The sequence below is a fragment of the Saimiri boliviensis genome, chromosome 10 (assembly GCF_048565385.1).
Source record: "Saimiri boliviensis isolate mSaiBol1 chromosome 10, mSaiBol1.pri, whole genome shotgun sequence".
Lineage (NCBI taxonomy): Eukaryota > Metazoa > Chordata > Mammalia > Primates > Cebidae > Saimiri > Saimiri boliviensis.
In genome coordinates, this window is record NC_133458.1 from 107334860 (window position 1) to 107356029 (window position 21170).

The window sequence follows — 21170 nt, forward strand, 5'->3', positions numbered from 1 at the left end:
GCCACAGGGAACTTGTGGCACACCTGTGGGTGGGGACAGGAGGGAGGCGCCCTGGTGAGAGCCGGCCTTGCACAGGACTGCAGCTGCCTTTCTGAGAGCAGCTCCTCAGCTGATGGAAGAAGGGAGCCATGGTTACAGGCAGCAAAGTGCAGAGAGGTCTGCTGGGAATTGGAGCCCATTATGAAGCACTTTGCTCTAAGTTAGAGTTGAGTGTTAACGTGGCATCTCTGCTCGCTGGTTAATAATGCCTTCAACAGCATACGTGTGTGTGTGTGTGTGTGTGTGTGTGTGTGTGTGGCGTACGCATGTGTGTCTCTTGCTGAAAAGCAAGAGAACATTTTGTATCACAGAATATTTGAAGACATTGACTATTGAGGTATTTTATTCAGGTGGCTTATTTTAGGTAAAAAAGCTTTTTAGATTTTTGCTTAAATTCTTATCGGATAAAATATAGTTTTTACAAAGTCATAGGGAAATATTTAAAACCATAATTTTCTCTAAATCAACAGTTATATTTCTTCCATGTCTTGAAGGAGAGAAAAACAACACAGATTGGAAACTTCCCATCGTTCTAAATTTTTCTCATGAACCTCTTTTTCGAAAGGTTAAAAAATCGAATTTAAGGCTCTAGGTCTGGACTGTTTATTTAACTGAGTAGCATTCTTCCAGGTAGTATTATACAATTTCAGCCTAAATAATGCAGTGGAAATTTGAGCTGATGTCACCTTAAGTCCCTGTTTTGTAGTGTGCCCTGTACTTTAGGTACACGCTATGCAAAGGAATCAGATAGAACTCTTGCTGGTTTCTCTCCCATCTCTACTGATTGCCAGATGCATTCGTGTGAAGTCAGAAGCCTTCTCCTCCATTGTCACAAGCAGCTTCTCCTGCCAGCATCACTCATGAGGTCCACAGATAGGGCTGTGATATCACAGTTGTTCCCATGGAGACTGGCTGTCTCAGCCTCCAGCTTGGGACGTCCATGAGTGGATCCTACCAGGGTCTGATAAGGCTGCCAAAAGCACCTGCTGACACACAGTAACTTGGAAATTAAACAATAGCGGGAAACCTTCAGCATATGTCTCTACATGTGGATATACATGTAGGGAAAATATGTATAATATAAAACCTTAAAAACAAGTCTGTATAGTTTGACAGTGATTATTGTTGAAAGCCCATTCAAAAGTCCGATTTTTTTTTCATCTAAAAGAACTATGGAAGGGAATTCTGCAGATATTTAGTATTTGAATATAATTTGACACACTTAAGACATGTAGGAGTTGGGTACAGATATACATACATAAAATTTGAACATGCAAGGAATGTTTCAGAAGTTTTGAGTTATCTATTTCATGTGATACCATTGATTTCCAGACTGTCATGTGAGAGATAAATAAATGATACATTAAAACTTTAACAATAACCAGATGAAGAACCATTACTCTGAGAGAATAGGAAAAGAAATGTGCGTAGGCACACAGGATGTGTAGGGATGCGATATTTACACACCTTGTCTTTTTCTTCTTTATGGATGGACTTAATACACTCTACGAGACGATGATACTTTATTTTGAAATTAAGTATAAAAAGGAAAAAGGGAAAAAGAAGCAAGTGAAATGATCAAAAAGAAAAAGGAACATTTATGTCAAAATTTAGGTCCTCTTACACACACACACACACACACACACACACACACACACACACACACACACACACACATTAACAAACCTTACACAGCCAGGATGCGGGAAATCCCTTAGAATGTCTTTCCTCTCCTTCCTCAGTTTTTTTTCTCACCACCAGTTCCATTCTTACTAGTGACTTGTAAACACATTTTTCTATCAGGTGGGTTTGCAGAGGACTTTGCAAGTTTTTAGAGCCACCAAGTTTCACCAGCCTATAAGGTCAGCACCCCCCGGACTCATTCTGATTGACTCGGAGCTTCTGCATCCCCATCCCTAGAACTTCTCTTGAATACTGTTTTGTGGCCCAGCCTTATCACTTAGTGTTTTTTAAAAAAATTGATTTAAGTTGCTATTTAACTAAAAAATCTTATTTCTGCCATGATGTAGCAGCATTCAACTATCAGAAGCTCACTAGTGAGAAAATGCAGGGCTGCAGGGTGCCTCTCAGAGAGCCCGTTGGGTATCTCAGCTTCATCCCCCTTGGACTGGAACGCAAGAGCCACAGGGCCAGTAGGGGATTCTTCTTTGTTGCGGGTGGTATTCCTGGGCCCTTCTGGCCCTCTGACTCTCAGGGCACATCCCCAGACATTGCTATCTCCTGGGAGAGAGTGCTTTCCTAGGTAATTATATGTCGGGTATTCTCACAGGGATGTGGACATACACCAGGTGGGTGGCGGGGGCAAAAGCCAGGCAAGTGCTTGCAAATCCATAAGGCAGATACTAAGGCAGATTGTAACCCAAACTCCCCATAATTGAGGGTGTGGGGCACCCAAGTTGGATAGCATTTTAAGCCTATGTGTAGCCTCCAAAATTGAAGTTTTCAAAGTATAATTATTACTGTTTGAATATCCCAAATCCAAAAATCTGAAATCTGAAATGCTGTAAAGTTTGAAACTTTTTGAATACTGATCTGATGCTCAAAGGCAATGCTCATTGAAGCATTTCTGATTTTTGGAACTGGTAAATATAATGCAAATATTCCAAAATTAAAAAAAAAAAAAAAACCCAAAGCTTCTCATCCCAGGCATTTAGGATGAGGGATACTCAACCTGTATAAGGATCGTTAACAGCTAAAGTATCAGTCCCTTAATAATATTAAACCTTTCCAGAAGGAAGTGATAGCTTTAGAAAACGTGATGGCAGTACCCAAGATAGCCTGTAGCAGGTGGCTCCCTTTCCGCGGGAGAAGAGCCCCATGCGTGGGTGTCTGCATCTTGCAGGGCATCGCTCCTCTGCAATGGTCACCCTCCATTGGCAGCAACAGTGGCATGCCTGCTGTCACTCAGGAGAGCAGCTCCTCTGGCTGGGGGTGGGTTGTCCTGTCCCCTCTGCACCATGCTTGTGGGCAAACAGAGATGGACTCCTATGAGCAGAGCAAGGTCATGTAACCCTTCCCAGTGTCAGCTCCTGGGGACATTCACCACTGGAAGCACTTGGAAAAGTTGTTGCAAAACCCCTCGTCCTGTTAGGCAAAGCCCTAGTGACTGGTGGTCTGTTTTACAATCCCCAGTTCACTTGTCCCTTTAAATGGTCCCTTTCTGTGTTAGCAGTAGCCCCAGGTTCTCTCAGTCTCTGTGTCTGACGGGGAGCTTTCAGCCATGAAAGCACTGTCCCTGACGCAGGCCACTCAGCAGCTAACAGTAAGTCCAGCTGGGGCTGCCAGAACGGGGCAGGTCTTTTGGAAGGTGTCTCCATCCCTTCTGCCCTGAGCTGCAAGTCTCTGGAAGGTTCACTTTAGCCAGGGCAGCCTCACACATGGAGGACGCAGCCATATTAAAGAGTCAACCTGCAGACGTATCAAACAAACAAATTATATTTTAAAAGGAATCTTTGGCCAGGCACAGTGGCTCACGCCTGTAGTCCCAGCATGTCGGGAGGCTAAGGCGGGAGGATCACTTGAGCCCAGGAGATTGAGGCTGCAGAGAACTGTGCACTCCAGCTGGGTGACAGAACCAGACCCTGCCTCAGAAATAAAAGATAAAAGGAATTTTGAAAAATACAAATGTAAACATACAAAACCAGTCTCTTGATGCCCCCTGAACTTGAAAGTGGGATCGCAGATAAAGCCATCCCTGGCAATGTGGGGGCATCCGTTGCCTCGGGCTCTTGCACCCAGGCCGTAAGTATCTGTAGACGTCAGGCAGACTAAGGTCAGAGAATCTGGGAGAAGCTGGAACTTACACAGAGAACACAGTAAAGAGAAGAGGGTGTCCGCCAGATCCTCTAGATTCCAAGGATTTGAGGAATTCTGTTATCCCAAGGATTAGGTTGAAACAGAAAGAGCAACGAGTCCTTTTTTTTTTTTTTTTTTTTGAGACGGAGTTTCGCCCTTGTTACCCAGGCTGGAGTGCAATGGCGCGATCTCGGCTCACCTCAACCTCCGCCTCCTGGGCTCAGGCAATTCTCCTGCCTCAGCCTCCTGAGTAGCTGGGATTACAGGCACGTGCCACCATGCCCAGCTAATTTTTTGCACTTCTAGTAGAGACGGGTTTTCACCATGTTGACCAGGATGGTCTCGATCTCTTGACCTTGTGATCCACCCGCCTCGGCCTCCCAAAGTGCTGGGATTACAGGCTTGAGCCACCGCGCCCTTTTTGAGTTTACAGCTTTGCGTTTGTTCCTGGTCAGATGAGAAACGCCGTGGCAGTAACTGGAGGCGCTGTGGCTGCCACGCTTTTGGATGCTGGCAGCTTGACATGCAGAAAGGTGTGGAGAGAGAGGCAGCCGGCGCCTGTTGACCCTTGCTGATTAGAGGGGGCGTTTCGCAGGCTGGTTTTATGTCTGTCTCCCTTTTACATTTGAAAAGCAACAAAAGATGTCCTTTCTCCCACTAAAATCTGTAAATAGAAAGAAGTCCACTTAGGGGCTTATTCACATGTCAGGGCTATCTCACTGATGACTCCGTTGACAGTTTCTTAGCCTGGGAAAGCCCTGAGCTTGCTGACAGCTCTTTCTCTTCCTCGGGTGGGCTGTGCTGAGGAGTGATGGGCAGGGAGTGGCCCAAGGGCGTAGCTCGGTGTGAGGCCGAGTCAGTGGGGTGTGCGAGCTCTGTGTGCCGGCTCTGCCACGGCCCCTCCACTGCCAAGCGGGCAGCACAGCTTTCTGCCCAGGAATCACACTTTAGCTGCAAGGGTTAAGGCAAGGAGTTGTCTTTTTTGAGTTGTCTTGATATTGAAATAATTTTTTCTTGAGGAGTAGAGTAATGCCAGCCTTAGTTTCAGAAATCTGAAAAATACAAATGTACTTCAAGGAATTTTTGCCTTTTCCATTTTTTCAGAAATGACGTTTGGAAGATTATCTTGAAAAGTAGCATTCCCATTTAACTTAGGGCCATTGTAATCATAGCAGTGTATAGAGAGTGATGTGATTGTTTAGAATCACACAGGGTCATTTGAAAATACATGTCTTTAAATCACAGGGAAAATTAAAACTGGAGGAAAGATCTTTGAACATATGTAGTGCGGTCAACAGCCGACTGGAACACTGGTTCCCCAGGGCATTTGTGCCTCGGGCATTCAGCTGCATCTGGAGGCTGCACAGCTCTAGCTCTCTGGGAAAGGGGTCACCGGCCACATTGTGTTGGGTGACCTGCTGTGAGTGAGGAAAAGGGAATTGATGTTTTGTTTGTCTTGGGACTCACCTCTGGGGATGCTAGTTGCCCTCTGGGGTCACCAGCATCGGAAAAGCACACTCCTTTCAGTATACACAGTCGGTGTGGCAGCCCACCAGTTGCCCCAAGCGTCCAGGCCTCCCTTTGCCAGGACACCAAGCCCTCACCTGTCCACCTGAACCTGACCACCAGGGACATCCCCCCCCGCCCCCCCACACACTTATGTTTACACTGCCATGTGCAACTTGCCCATGGTCTTTCCAGGGCAGGCGCAGGGAGACAGGAAAGTGTTGTCCGCAAGGATGGGAGCCTGCGTGGGCTTGGCCACCCCGTTAGGGCTGGGGGCTGCCCCAGGCTTCCTCTTTGGCTCTCCTTGGGGTTCTTCGGAGACAAAATGCCCTTTGCTTTGGAAACAGACCTATTCTCCCCACTTAGGTAGCTGTTGCCTCCCATTTGTATTTCTCCTTATTTTGCCTGATAAAAATTGTTAGTTCTATAAATCAGCCATCAGCAGGTTATTAGATTGTTGGTTTGGGTTTTGGGTTTTTGTTTTTTTCCTGTAACTACAGAAAGACATTTTTCTCTGAATAAACATCTCAATGGAAGTCATTGATTTATTTTCCTTCTGGAAAATCCATTTTCAATGAATGACCTCGAGCCCAACCTCCTTCTGGAAAGCAAACAACCGTTTTCATCACACGTTCTTGGTTTCTGTCTTCCTGTGATGGGGAGACATGAGTGCCATGGATTGGCTCACATGTTGCTAGCAGCATTCCCTCCAAGGCAGGGACAAATGGGAACTGCTCTGCACCTGCCGGTGGTGCCAGGTCTGAGCTTTTTGGCAGCCATGGGGAGAAAATTCCTTTTCTTCACAAAGTCTGGCTTTAAATGTGTTTTTACCAAGGAGTCCTTTCCTTGTCATGTCAAAACCAAGGCCGAGCACAAATCAGCTCAGAATCTGCTTCTGCATCCCAGTCAGGGCCATCAGAGATGCATGCCATGGCCACAGTTCTTTGTAGACCGGAAGTCTTTTCCGCATTCTAACACCACTTTGACTCAGAAATGCTTTTGCCTTTAACTTCATTCCTTCCTTCCAAGATAAAACTTTTCTCAAGATTCCAGTCTGGCAGCAGGAGAGGAGGGTAGGGGCTTACTGGGAAGACAGGACTGCCCTGTTGTCAATTCCATAGCACGTGAATCTGTACCGTCTTAGAACGAGTTCACACGTCGACCCTGGCATAGATTTGCTCATGTTGTTTATTCCATGATTTAACAAGGTAGTTTCACGTGGCCACCACCCTCCCATGACAGTTTCTGAGGAGGTGCCTGGGAAGGGATGTAACTGCCATGAAAGGGAGCAGTGGGGCCTCTCCAGGCACACACTGTTCTCGAGTTCGTCCCACTCCACCTGGAACCACTGTGTTCAAGCAGTGAGGGAAGCGACCTTTCTCTTTCTGGGGACAGTGCTGCTGTGTAAGATGCTGTGAAGGGGGCGTGTGCGTGCGTGCGTGCGTGTGCACAGTGGGTGCTGGAGCATGGAGTGTGTTCTCTTCCCCTGCCTTCACATGTAATTCAGTCAATGAGAACTGTTCCATGATGTGGCGTGTGCGGGCTTTGGCGTGAAAGATGAGTATGTCTGTGTGTGCACGGTCTCCTGTTCATCACGGTCCCTCCCTCCACATATACCACCATCATTTCAGGCAACCAAGTCTCATGTCATCAAAAAGCTTCCACCTGCTTCCATCTCTGCATCCTCTTTGGTCATCCCCCTCCTTCCCCACCACTTTCAAATCCTTTCTCCTTTGTCTTTGAATATTTTCTCACCTGTTATAGTCTGTTCTTTACAAGAGTTGAAATTTCTTAAGGGAAAAATCATTGGCTAAGATTCTTAGGGACTTGTTCCCTTAATATCTGGCTGATACCAAATTCAAAAGAAGTATGTAAGAATAAGTATGGACCTGAAGTCCTCATGCTGTGTGTTTTAAGACCTCTTACGCATTTGGTAGTGCATTAAAGAGAGATTTAAATTTGGTTTCCTTCCTGACCTCATCTTCATTCATAACGTTTAAAGAAGAATAGAAAGTCGAACAGATCTTGCATGTGGTTGTAAAGCTACCATGATTTTCCCATCTGTTGCGTCTCACACACGATGCTTTGCCCCTGCAGAGAGGTGCCTGGAAGACCATGAGGTGGTGGTGCAGGTGGAGAGTACCATGGCCAGTGAGAGTAAATTTATATTCAGGAAGAATTACGCAAAATACGAGTTCTTTAAAAATCCAATGGTAAGTCTTACGTCTTCATGTTTGGGGTTTGGGACTCTTGAAATCTTGAAGTTTATACTTGGGTTTTATAGTATCAGAGAGTGACAGGTAAGGAGTAGTGTATGGGTGTGAGAATCGGAGTTGCAGTTTCATGAAGTTCAATCCTTCGTTGAAACCCAGTCTCTGGTGCTTCACTAAATGTGCCTGGGACTGGCTGAAGGGAGAGGTCTCCTTCTTCAAACAGACACTGCAAAGGGGGTTTGTCTCTTAAGACAAGAGCTGGGGAGGCTGGGCATTTTCCGTTATTTTGAAAGTTCTCAGTTAAACTGGTGAAGCACACAGCAGAAGAAAAACTCATTGTTTGCAAATAGGAAATATATTTTGTCATCATACGTGGAAGATTGACTAGAGAAATCAGTGCAGTTGGTTGGCGTCTTGAGCCAGTGACCTTGATCTCTCTTTCCTTTGCTCTCTTCGGGAGAGGCACTGGTCCTGTGAGAGGCCAGGATAGGGAAGGTGCCTCCCAGTTCCTGGGCATTCGCTGTCGTCCTGAGGCTTGGGCAGAGCTGCGGCAGGTGGGCAGAAGACCCACGGCCATTTCTGACTCTGATAATTTAGCCGCTTTTTTATTCAAAAGTACGAAATTTGAAGATTGCTTTTGGGGAATGCAGCAGAAAAGGGTTTCCTCGTGACTGGGCTCACCTTTTAGTTTCAGGAATTCTTTATCTCGCACTGTGCACTGTGCCGCTGGGCTGGGAGTTTGGCATCGTTCTCTGCCATGGAGCGTGCTGTGAGATGTGAATCCCTTAGTAAACAGAGTCGGTATTCCAGACTCGGACCCAGCATTTCAGGAAACGAAATACAACCTTTTAAAGAAGGTGTTTCCTCTGTGTGATGGGAGAATAAAAAGGACTGCCATTTTAAATACAGGTGTTCATAGATATACTGGTAGGAAGAGTTTTGAAACTGACGTATCTATATGACGTATCTTCCCTCACTTTGAAGCTAACCTTTCACTTATTTTTTTTTCCCCCATTTTCTTAGAACTTCTTCCCAGAACAGATGGTTACTTGGTGCCAGCAGTCAAATGGCAGTCAAAGTCAGCTTTTGCAGGTACTGGGCCAAAGTAGACCTTTGCTGAAATAGACTTTCCGCATAGAAATCCTCTTGGAACTGAATGGCAACATTGTAAAAACCTGAAGAGGCTGCATCTTTCATCATTTATAGCCTTGGCTCTTAAGAGGTTTTAGAGTAACCAGAAAGTAAAAGTTTACCTGGAAAATCTATGTGTAGCTGGTTCCTTCTAAGCCCAACAGGCACTTACACACAGGATGCCCTTGCTCTGACTTAGAATGAGTCCAATGATGCCACTGCTGAGTGTGGGCTGGGGGTGCATGGAGAAGCCCTAGTCTCAGGGTTCCCAGCTCTTTCTGAGGAGGGGTCCCAGGTCAGGCCACTGCACAGTTGCCTGGAAGTCTCTGCAAAAGCACAGAGACTATAGTAAAAGACGATCAGGTTACCACAAGAGACTTTTAAAAGTAACTTGCCATACATCACAAATAAAGAAACTTGCTCTAATCGTCCTTCTGCTTCTAAAGTCTGCTCTTGGAAAACCTGGTCTCTCCCCACCTTTCCTTCCAGTGGAGAGAGCCTTCAGGACCTCTCTTCAGCTCTCACATATGCTCCTCCGGGGAAGCTGGGAGCAGGGAATGGGGATGTTACAGCTACACCCTAAAAATGTGCCTGTGTACATGTTAAAAAGTGAGAGAATAAACCGTTTCCTCAGGCCACCAGCAATATCCAGATGACATTACATAGTAAGAGAAACGACTAAAATTTAGTTCCTACAGAATTCCACTCATAAGCCCGTCTTTTTCTGTGTTATTATCACCAGATTTGTTTCAGCATCTAAAAGATAAGAGCTTCAGAGCTCTGCTCTGGTGATGTCTTCAGAAGCCCTTCCCACCATAGCATGTGTCTGTTCTGGCGAGAGGTGTCAGCACTAAGTTATCACCCTTGCACAGCGAACACTGAAGCGGCAGATTCTGTTTTAATTGCCTTGACTTTGAGAGGATTCACGTGCTTTGTGAAAGTGTGCAGTGATCTCTTGAGAACTTAAGAAGGACTGACCTGGGTGAACCAGGGCTCTTTCTGATGTGCCTTTCTCAACTGCGGGGAAAAGAGCCTCGTCCCCTCCCAGTCTAGCAGCAGGACCTGCCAGTGTCGCTTCCCTGACTCTGTTCTGTGACCTGGCCCTCAGCCTGTCTTCCCATTGATGAAAAGTATGGTTTCTTGTTAGTTTTTTGGGGGTAAAGCCTTTATTCTTAAAGCTTCCTGTAGGAAGAATTAGCTGAGGCAGGGGGACATCACCAGGGTCTCCTGCACCTGGGTACATCACTTGAAGACAGAGGACACCTTTGGCATCCCCCTTTGATGGAGGGGTGCCTGGGTAAAAGTGGCCACTACATACTCGCTCTCGATCCCCAGCATGGCAGTCACTTGCCCTTGCCCTCAGTCTGAGATCAGACTGGCCCCTATGGTGCACCGTCTTATAGGGAAATTCGTGACTCGTGTCATCACTAGTGTTAGAAAGGTCCATTTGCTTCCGTGTGTTTAAATACGAATTACGTTCTATGCAACACCAATTGAGATGGGATTTTAAGTCTTTGGAAAGGAGAAAACCCTCAGTTTGACCAAAAAGGAGTCTTTTAATCATTCAGAAAATGTCAGCTATGCTAATAACATGTCTGCTTTCATTAGGTTAGCATTATGTGATTTTTAAAATTTGTTCTTCAACAGAATTTTCTGAACTCCAGTAGCTGTCCTGAAATTCAAGGATTTCTGCATGTGAAAGAGCTGGGAAAGAAATCATGGAAAAAGCTCTACGTATGTTTACGGAGATCTGGCCTTTATTGCTCCACAAAGGGAACTTCAAAGGTAAGCTGTAAAACCACCACCAGCAGCCCTGATTCTGCCCCAGCCACTTTCCACCGGGAGTCCTCGGCGTGAACCTGGGCTTCGTTTTAAATGCACCTTAGACTCCTCCAAGCTCAGAACAATTTTGTAATAAGCTAATTGTGCAACAGCTAAACTTGGAGTCACTGGTCTCCTGGTCTTTCTCAGCAACTGGGTAATAAATAATGCAGGCCTAAGCACCCCACCTGCCCCGCCCTGCCCACACTGTGGGTTGGGAGCAGACCCCTCTGGCTGCCTCATCTTCTTCAGAGACTGGCCTGGTTCTCATACATTGGGCTTTAAGCCAGCTATAAAGATGTTTCATGCATTATTGCCACCCTAATGCCAGTGTAACTTTACATATCAGAAACATTTTGTGAAATAAACTGCAGGTTGCATGTAGCCCAGTGAGAAGAAGGTGAGAGATGGAAATCAGCTGCAGGCCCTTAAAAAAGAGCTGGTAGCACTGAGAGCTTAGGCCGGCATCTCCTTCCGTCCCATGTACACTCTTGCCTGCCCTCTTCTTGTGCTGTCCACGTACACCCTGTGGTAGGAGCCGCATCCACCCGACCTGGCTGAGCGCTTACTGTCTGAGGGCTGCCGTCTCTTTTGCTCTGGCCAGCAGAGGGGAAAGGGAGCTGGTGAGACCTCAAGCACAGGTGTTGAGCATCAAGCCGGTTCTGGGAAGTCCGCAGCTGCCGACTCAGGGGCCAGAGAGAAGGGGTCATCTGCAGAGCGGGGCTTTGGTCTGACACAGGGCATAGTAGCATCCTGACCTTCCAGCTCTGCTCTGTGACCCGCTCACCATCCTCACATGTGCTGAAGGCAGGAGGGTATTTCCGAGAGCAGGAAACAGAGCTGGGCTGAAGCATTGAAGAGGAGAAGGGTGGGACAGGCTACCGGTGGGAAAACCCAAGGTACATTTAGGCTCTGGACACGCAACAAACCAAAGGCAGACAGGCCCTGTGCCCTTAACTCTGACCTTGGGGTTATAGATTTTCTCCTGCTTTTTATCCTGAATCTCTGGTCAGGGGGCTTTGATTCAGCAGAAGTATCAAATACATTCCAGTAGTCTTGTGTGTCTGAGAATTGGGAAAGTGGGTGTTTTGGGTGAGGCGGGGTGAATTTGGTTTCAGTTTAGCACTTATTACGGCACAGGTAATCATCATATGTGAAGTGTCACTGGGGAAAGTGCCTGTGAGTGTGCAGAGGCTGCCCTCTGTCTACCAGATGTGAACGTGTTTGCTCTTTGCTGTGCTTGAGACTTAAACCTGGCCAATGTTGTCACAGGAACCCAGACACCTGCAGCTGCTGGCAGACCTGGAGGACAGCAACATCTTCTCCTTGATCGCCGGCAGGAAGCAGTACAGCGCCCCCACAGACCACGGGCTCTGCATAAAGGTACCCACGAGCTGTGCAGTGACTGCACGCATGCTCAGCAGCCCACCAGAAACTGACTTCCTCTCTCGCCCAGCACTTGATTGTTGCTTCTGTTGTCTCCAGCAGAAACATAGTATCATACTGGATTTATTCATTCCTGTAAAAACATTTATTGTACACTTGCTGCTGTCAGTTCTTGAGTAGCTCAGAAGCTCAGGGAAAAGCAGACAGGGGTGGATAACATGGCCAGTGCGCTCAGTGTTTTCGAGGGGGTGATTTTTGGCTTCAAAGGGTAGGCGGTGGCTGTAGCCCAGTACCAGTAGCTGGAAGGGTAGGCAGGGTAGAGCAGGGAACCCTTGCCGTGTCACCTGGGTTGCGTGCATGGTACCGATTCCTTCAGCCTGGGCCTCTGACCATGGGGACAGTCAGGTAGGAATGGTCACAACAGTGCCCATCCTCTGCAGGCATGTGTGTGCTGGCATGCATACACACGCATGCACACACACCTACATGCACACACCCACACACACATACATACATGCATAAACACGCACCTCTGCACACACATGTACACAGATACACATGCGCACACACCTATGGGCAGAGTCCACACAACTATAGGCAGAGTCCCCTCCTCTTCCCCTGGGGGGTTGTGGTGGTATTTAATAATCATAATGGTCGATGATATTTACTGAACGCTTACTCTGCATGAGATATTCCACTAACAGTGTTACATCTATTATCTTACCATCTTCATAGCCCCTTGTGGGATAGAAAGTTGGCCACATCGCCCACATCCGGCAGCCAGTGAAGAGCTGCACTTGGAGTTTGCCCCATAGGCTGATCTATGAGCCATAGCCCAAGCCGCATCCTGAGAAGAACGCAGAACATGGGGAGCCCCTCCTTGGGAGAAAATTTCTTTCCAAAACATCATCTCATACCTTGCTCAGGGAAAACTCTTTCAGTTGTAAGTGATAGGGGTCTAATTCACTCCAGCTAGAGGCCCAAGGCGGCCTCAGGCAGGGCTGGATGTGGGAGCAGCAGCTGCGCCCTCCCCTCCCGCCAGCCCATGCCAGCCATGCTTGCGTGTCTCTGCAAACGCAGTCTCTGCTTCTCTCGGAGCACCAGCCCAGTGCAAAGTAGTCACATCTGTCCCCCAACCCCTCTAGATTTCTGGGAGGGAGAGCTGGGGCCGTGTCCAACATTATTTCTTGAGTTTGAGATCGGGGGTTCTCATGGAGATGCAAGTCGGTTTACCCTACAGCAATCCTCCTCCCTCACCAAAGGCCCTGCCTCTGGAGGGGCGTCTCTTCTCTCCATGGCGTCTTCACCTACCTCGGGGTGCCTACTTCCCCTTCTGTCTCCTCCAGACCCAACATCAGTCTCCCTCTCTGGACCTTCTACTTGGGGGCTGATCGATGGGGCCGCTCGGATATTAGAGCCCCTGAGCGCGTCTCTTTGCTAAGCCCTGCAGCAGCCCCTCCTCTCAGTGGCCTGGGGGCAACTTTAAGATTTCTCCTTTAGGAACTCAGAAGGTACGTTCTCCTCCCATAGGATCCAGTCCCTCAGCAGAGTTAGACACCTCTTCCTCTTTGTCCTGTGGTGCTTGCCATGTTACGTTGTCTTGTGATAGTTTTTCTGTCTCCTCTGAAGTTCCCAGTCAAAGGATGGCTTATTATTCAGCTAAGTGGTCCTCAGCCTGGGGCCAGTCCATGATAGGCGCTTAATAAAGGCTTGTCAGGAAGGTGGATGAAGGAACGCTTGACACACAGGTGTGTGTGCATCTACTGTGCTCCTTGCCGGGGTATCTCCAGCTGATTCTGGTCTGTGTCAGATGCAGCCCTGCCTTGACATAAGCTGTGTTTCTGACTCCCTGTATAACACTAACAGGACTTTCTTTTACCTCCTGTAGCCAAACAAAGTCAGGAACGAAACTAAAGAGCTGAGATTGCTCTGTGCAGAGGATGAGCAAAGCAGGACATGCTGGATGACAGCGTTCAGACTCCTCAAGGTATGTGACGTCTTGCAGTTTGTGCTGAGTGCACGTCTCTTCATGGAGAATTGGCCTCTGGACCTGATGTCTATTCTGGCAGGAACATGCTCGTAACTTTCCTACTGTTCCGTCGCAATATCTTATTTATCAAATGTAGTTAGGCATCTTTCTAAACAAGATCTCAGGAGCTTTTTAACAGAGGGCCTAATATTAAACAGGTTACAGTTAGGTTTTCCAGACTCAGTACTACTGACATTTTGGGTGGAATAATTCTTTGTTGGGGCGTCTGGGGGACATCCAAGCATTGCAGGCCACTTAGCAGCGTGGCATCCCTGGTCTCTGCCTGCTAGGTGCCAGTCACATGCCCAGCCAGTTGAAACAACCAAAAACGTCTCTAAATGTTGCCACATGTGCCCTGATTCCGGGGGGTGGGGAACTGCCCCTGGTTGAGACCACTAGATTAGAAGAATAGGATTAGAAAAATCAGGACCAGGGAGAAAGGAAATAGTACAGGAGGTGTTCATTATTTTCACGACTGAACCAATTCTCAGGTTCCCAAGAAGCCAGGGTCCTGAAGTAAACATGATGAATTATACAGCTCACTGTAGCTCCCCAGCAGAGACAGTGTCTCCTGACTGTAAGTTCTAAAGGAAATTTATCACGTCGAACCGCATATAGAGTAATGCCCCTGACAGCAATTTCATGCTAATTGCCAGAGTGATTTCATATGGCCATTTACTGTAATCACTTTGGATTTCCCACAGTGTTCCTCTGCACACAGACCATATCCCACATGTCTGGAATTATGTCCACGGGGTCCTTGTGAGTTGCAAGTTAGCTGACCCAGATGAGCTTGGCAAAAGTCCAGGGGTCTCCAGAGGAGATGTTCATTTAGTCAATTGGAGGCAGTGGATACGATGGTCTAGGGATTTCTTTACAGAAACTCTCAGTCTTCATTGAACTGTAGTGGCCTTTTAGCTGGTCCAGAGACTTAAGGTGAAGTCAGTTAAGGAGATGGAGGAGCTGAAGGCAGCATAACTCAGAACTCTCCTGGAGGTGCTGCAGATCCAATTGTAGTCCTGTCATCCTGGCCACTTTGCAGGGAGCACCTTGCACCCAGTAATCCACAGATTTCCTGACACATGAAGGATATGCCTTTGTGCCATTTTTATCAGAGGTTGGGGGCCCAGACTGAATGCTCCACAGATGGGCTTCCTCTATCTCTCTCCCAGAACCTTGTTTTGTTTTTCCACTGATAAAGAAAGAATGATGAAAGTCAAAATTTTACAAATTCAATCATGGAAGAGGAAGTGTCCATGTTAATACATTGTAGATCGTAGACTACGGTGTAAGCCGGTTTTCAGCGTGAGGCTCATCAGTGCAAGCGGTCACATAGGTGACACAATGTCCATCAAGGGCAGTATTCTGCATGGACCTCCAAAAGGAATGACGTTGCTCTTTGTGTTCTGTGGTGGAAAAATTACTAACAATTAAGAAGCAAACTGCAGAACAGTATATAGAGAGTATGCTAGATTTGTGTGAAGGGAAGACGAAAAATGGGAGTATTTGTATTTGATGGTGTGTACGTGAGCATTGTGTAAGACTGCGGAGAAAAGAAGGAGGTCGCTGACTAGGGAGAGACTATGGGAGAGACAGCTGTGCAGGTAGGGGCACTGGTCACGGGAATCTTTTAAAGCTGTTTGTATATGGTTGAAATTTTAATCTGCTTTGGAAAGGGCAGAAAAAAGGAAATGAAAAAGGACAGTGATCGTATAATCCAAGACGCTATGAATTCTGTTACTTTGGATAATACATAATAAATCCAGGTAGCAGGTTCTTAACCACTGTTTCTTGGGTGGAAAAGAGCAACCATCTCTCTCTGGCCGTGGCAGTGTGAGTCACGGGGAGGGGATGTGGGCAGTCAGGAATGCGAAACAAACTGACCTGGTCGATGTCAGTGGTAACAACGATGTGTTACATAATAGTAAGATTTTTTTGAGCATTTACTATAGACCGAGGCATTCTTTATCACTTTACTCCTCTTGGCAGCTCACTGACAAGTAATTATCATTATCCTCATTGTGCAGATGATAAAACTGAGGCCCGTGCTGTGGCTGCCGCCATGTGGCAGAGCAGGGTCAGAGCCTCGGCATTCTGGCCCCCAACCCGCTTCCTCACTACCATGCTTTGCTGCCCTCCCTAGAGCCACCAGGAAGTGGCAGTCCGTTCTGAATGCATTCCCGTTGTCCCGGCCACTTGGCAGGGAGCACTTTGCATGCAGCGATCCCCAGATTGTAGAGACATGAAGCATACATCTTAGTGCCGTTCTTACAGGAGGCTGGGGAGCCAGACCTGACAGGTCGGTGGCAGTGCTGGCCTCGGGGCCAGTCTCAAGGGGAGCGTGAGTGGTGCCTTTCCGTCCCAGCCTGTTCCACCCCAGGCCCTTTGCTGTTACTGAACAGGCTGAGAGAAAAGCATAGGCATCAGCAAGCGTGTTATTGTTAAGGTGTTCTGATAATGTCTCCTCCCTCTTGCCCTGTCTCAAATTGGGAGGCAGGTGGCGACAGCTTTCCTTCCCAAACAGCTGTAGGATTTTTTTGTTTTGTTTTGTTTTTTTGAGATGGAGTTTCGCTCTTGTTACCCAGGCTGGAGTGCAATGGCGCGATCTCGGCTCACCGCAACCTCCGCCTCCTGGGTTCAGGCAATTCTCCTGCCTCAGCCTCCTGAGTAGCTGGGATTACAGGCACGCGCCACCATGTCCAGCTAATTTTTTGTATTTTTAGTAGAGACGGGGTTTCACCATGTCGACCAGGATGGTCTTGATCTCTCGACCTCGTGATCCACCCGCCTCAGCCTCCCAAAGTGCTGGGATTACAGGCGTGAGCCACCGCGCCCAGCCCATCCATAGGATTTTAATGCAATCAAAACGCTATTTCAGTGTTGTCGGCACTGATTCGTGACCCACTCTACAGACATGCTGCGTGGATAGAGATAGGGACAGTGGGGAGGTTAACTCTTGATGACCCAGGGTCTCCATGTTGACATTTATTCTAAAACAAGGCATCTCGTGTGTGTGCTCTGCTTCCTCCGCATAAGGACACACGACACCAGATCCCCTTTTAGAGGATAAGAGGGTCTGAGGGCTGATGCTGACAGGGACCTTTTATCATTTACTACAGATGGCATCTCCCTATCAACTGTGGAAAGGCACAGCTGGCTTGTTACTTGGAATTAGCCCAGGACCTTCTTATATCTTTACCCACACAGATTCACTTTCTTGAAGAAAAAAAAAAAAATGAATAAATCTTATAGCTTGGATCTACATAGGAGAAAGCTGGCATGGCTATACCCAGCCTTTCAGAAAGGTGCTCTTAGGAAGTAGTGCCAGCTGATAATCTTTTGTTTCATTCCTTCCTGTTACATTGTTTGTTAGGTAATTTCTTGGATGCTATAGGAGCTGTGTGAACAGCATTAAAACTTTCAAACAGTTATTTATGACTATCTTTCGTCCTCCCTCTGCCTTCTAGAAGTCGCTTAATCTGCTGTAGCGATTCTTCTCCAAGAAGGAGGTCTTGCCTCATCCACGCACGAGTCCCTCGTAGTGGTTGCTTTGGTTTTAAACGACCTGACGTTGCAAAGGCAATGAACACAGCATTCAAACTCTGCAACCATTATTTATTACCATTTAATCTTTTCTGTCTACACACACCCATGTACGTAGATATATACATGCGAACGTCAATAAAATAAAATGTGTGTGTTATTAGGTACTGAAAATCGAGAGTATTTATATCTTCCTGGTATGTCAGTTCTAAGACGATGATGAAATATGTCTTATTACCTCCAGCAGCGCTCCTCGCCCCAGAGTCTAATCTTGGCTCATCTTAATTTATTTAATAGTTTTTACCTCCAATTTGCTTCATTGGTGTTGACATAGTTTTTCTTGGACCATCTTTTTTCTACCTTTCTGGGTCCTTATGTTTAAGGAGTATCTCTTATAAGCACAACCTACCTGGCTATTTTACTTCGATAATCTTTATCTTTTAACCAAAACGTTTACTGTAATGTAATTGTATTAGTCAGTGTGATAACCATATCTGTATTTGAACCTACCATTTGCAGTTTTTCCAGGTTGTCCTGCCTCTCCTGTATTCCTTTATCTCTTAATTTAGATTTATTAAGTATATTTATTTACAATTTTCCCTCCATTAACCCAGTACTTAAATGTACACTTACTATTTTTGTGGTTACCCTAGATATCACATCGTTTTTCTTTTTCTTTTCCTTTTTTTTGAGTCAGGATCTCACTCTGTTACCCAGGCTGGAGTGCAGTGACATGAGCTCATCTCACTGCAGCCTCAACCTCCCGGACTCAAACCGGCCTCCCACCTCAGCCTCCCAAGTAGCTGGGAGTACAGGCATGCACTACCATGCCCGGTTAATTTTCGTATTTTTTTGTAGTGACGGGGTCTTGCCATGTTGCCTAGGCTGGTCTCAAACTCCCATGCTCAAGCAGTCTGCCCACCTTGGCCTCCCAGAGTGCTGGGATTACAGGCGTGAGCCACCGTGCCCAGCCTAACACACACCTTGAACTTATAGAATCTCTTACGATGTAGTACATTTACTGACTGCTTTCAGGCAGGCATGAGCACCTTTTCCACCCTTCTCTCCATTACCCTTTTTGAAGGATTTTATAAACTCAATTTTAATTTTAATCACCTATATCTTTGCACTTTAATCTTTCCTGAATTTGCATTCTTCTCTCTGGGACTAAGAGACCTCAACTTAGGAATTCTTTTCATGTGGGCCTGAGAAATTTTCTTACTTTTTGTTTCGCCTTCATTCTTGAAGGAACTTTCTACTGGTTATGGGATGCGAGGTTAGCAGTTATTCTCTTCTGCATCTTCCCACTCCATTGTCTTCTGAATCTCATAATTTATGTAAAAACATGAGCTGTCTGTCCTCCTGTTGCTTATGTGAAAATAATGCATGTTTTCCTCTGGTCGTTTTTTGACATTCTCTTTGTCTCTGTTTCTCAGCAGTCTTTCCATGCTATGCTTGGACTGGGCTTACCCTGTCCCCTGAATCGGTAACCTAATGTCTTTTCGTTAATTTTGGGACGTTCTTGGCATTATCTCATTAAAATATTTCTACTGACCTGTTCTCACTCTTCTCTCGCTGGAGGGCAGTTGTTCCTGTATTAGACCTTTGCATCATGTTCTAGGTATTTTTATCCTAGAAATGAACATGTGCCATGAGCCCTAGAGGCAGAACTGAGTTTAGATCCCGTGAAGGAAGAGGTGTGCCACTTGATGACTTCACTTCCTGTTTCTGACTCTTTCTTCTCCATGTGATTAGAATGTGTGATTTGGGTGTGTAGGCTGGGATGTTGGATGTGTATGAGACGTCGTAGGGCCCTGAGCCCCATGAGTCAGTAAAGCACAGACTGCTGAGCAATTAAGTGACAAGCCTCTGCAAGGGAGGCACCGGGTCTGGAACAGGCCGTGTATGTTCAGAGTCGTGATGGGGGACAGCTTGCCTCACTCCTCTGTGCTTCAGTTCTGTGCTCTGGAACATGGGGATAATTATAGTATATAGCTCAGAAAATGCAGAGGATTAAATGAAATAGCAACATAAAGCACTTAGACTCCTAGCTCGCCCACAGTGGCACTCAGTAAGATGACTCGTTCTGGATGTTATTACTGTTGTGTTTGTCCCTGTCCCGCTCATTCCCAAACCAGTCAGCTCTGACCTGCTGGGGGACAGGAGTAGCGGCAGCGTTGAGGCGTGCACCCTGTTGAATGTAGGGTTGAATGGATTTGAACTGTGCAGGTCCACTTAGAGATTTATTTTTTTGATAAAGATATCGAAAATATTTTAGAGATTTGTGAATGTTTGAAGAAAACTCCAAGACAAACTCCATAGCCTGGAAATATAAAAAAAATTGAGAAACAGATGTCATGAAGGCATGAAATATATGTGTATGTTGATACTAGTCCACATTATTTACTGCCGTAAAATACATATAAATCTATGACGAAAAGTTAAAAGTATCAAAACTGAATGCACACGAACACAGACTCTACATGGCACCATTTGTAGTCAGGAGATATCAGCAAACGTAAAGTTGCAGTGTTAACTCAGAACTGCGTAAAATTCATTACAGTTCCTGCTGGATTACTCTGATAATTTTGTAGCCACTTCCTGTTGCTATTACAGTGAACTTAGATGTCGCAAGTATTCATTTAAAAACCCACCTTGTGTTGCTAATTATCTCACCATGAGCAGATCTTCTCTCCAGTAAATTGCATGTTGTAGTAAAAAGCGGGCTCATATTTCTGGAGTATTTTTCATTGTTCGTAGTGCAGTGCAGGAACTTTAAAGAACACCATGGGATCCATAAGAAATGCCACTAGGGAAGCTGGAAGTGCTCCCAAGAACAGAGAAAGATCATGACATTACAAGAGAAACTTAAATTGCTTGATATGTACCAGAGGTTGAATGGTTGCCTTCCACATCAAACAGATAGCTCATCGTGTAAACAGACAACCTAAACTTACAGAATCAATAAATGCCGTACAATCCCGTAATTGTATTTTCTCTTAGGATTTTCTTAACATTTTCTTTTCTCTAGCTTCAATGGAATACATAAAACGTACAAAATATGTGTTGATTGACTGTTTATGTTATCAGTCAGGCTGGTCAGCAGTAGGCTACTAGTAGGTAAGTTTCATGGGAGTCAAGAGCTATACTCGAATTTTTTATTTCAAGGGGCGTCATTCCCTCCTAGCCCCTGCATTGATCAGGGCCAGCAGCACTCAGGCTCCTGGGCTGGTTCAGGGCACCGCACCCTGTTCCACACTCAGCGTTGCCCTTGCCTGCCATGGCGTTTGTCAACTGCCAGGCCTCGGGGCTCCTGGGCCGGTGACTGACTGTGGCTTCTCCCCTCCAGTATGGAATGCTCCTTTACCAGAACTACCGAATCCCTCAGCAGAGGAAGGCCTTGCTGTCCCCGTTCTCAACGCCAGTGGTGAGTAAAGCTGGGACCTTCAGAAGTCTACAACAGTGCCTTTTCGGCTGCTGCGTCACATGCGTTAAGGATGCCTCGTTTTACACGAGGTGGGCAAGAGAAGCTCTGGAGAGTGTCTGCGCATTTCAGGGAAGCCAGTGCGTGGCACAGTGATGTGGGTTTTGTAGTCTCGACAGTGTCACTGCGAGGAGCGCCTCCCTCTGCCATCCTTCTCCCGTCCCTGTGTCTCCCCTCAGAGTTGTGTAAGGAGGTGGCTCTC

At 46.5% G+C, this 21170-nt stretch overlaps 1 protein-coding gene across 14 annotated transcripts in view; it reads left to right on the forward strand.

Moving 5' to 3' along the window:
• GRB10 (growth factor receptor bound protein 10) overlaps positions 1 to 21170 on the forward strand; it is a 200060-nt gene that overhangs the window by 162452 nt on the left and 16438 nt on the right. For all 14 annotated transcript variants that reach the window (XM_074379689.1, XM_074379682.1, XM_074379679.1 and 11 more), the window contains 6 exons: positions 7459 to 7574; positions 8598 to 8666; positions 10353 to 10490; positions 11799 to 11909; positions 13801 to 13899; positions 20834 to 20911. In XM_074379689.1, the coding sequence (XP_074235790.1) occupies positions 7459 to 7574; positions 8598 to 8666; positions 10353 to 10490; positions 11799 to 11909; positions 13801 to 13899; positions 20834 to 20911 (611 nt within the window). The remainder of the gene's footprint in view (positions 1 to 7458; positions 7575 to 8597; positions 8667 to 10352; positions 10491 to 11798; positions 11910 to 13800; positions 13900 to 20833; positions 20912 to 21170) is intronic.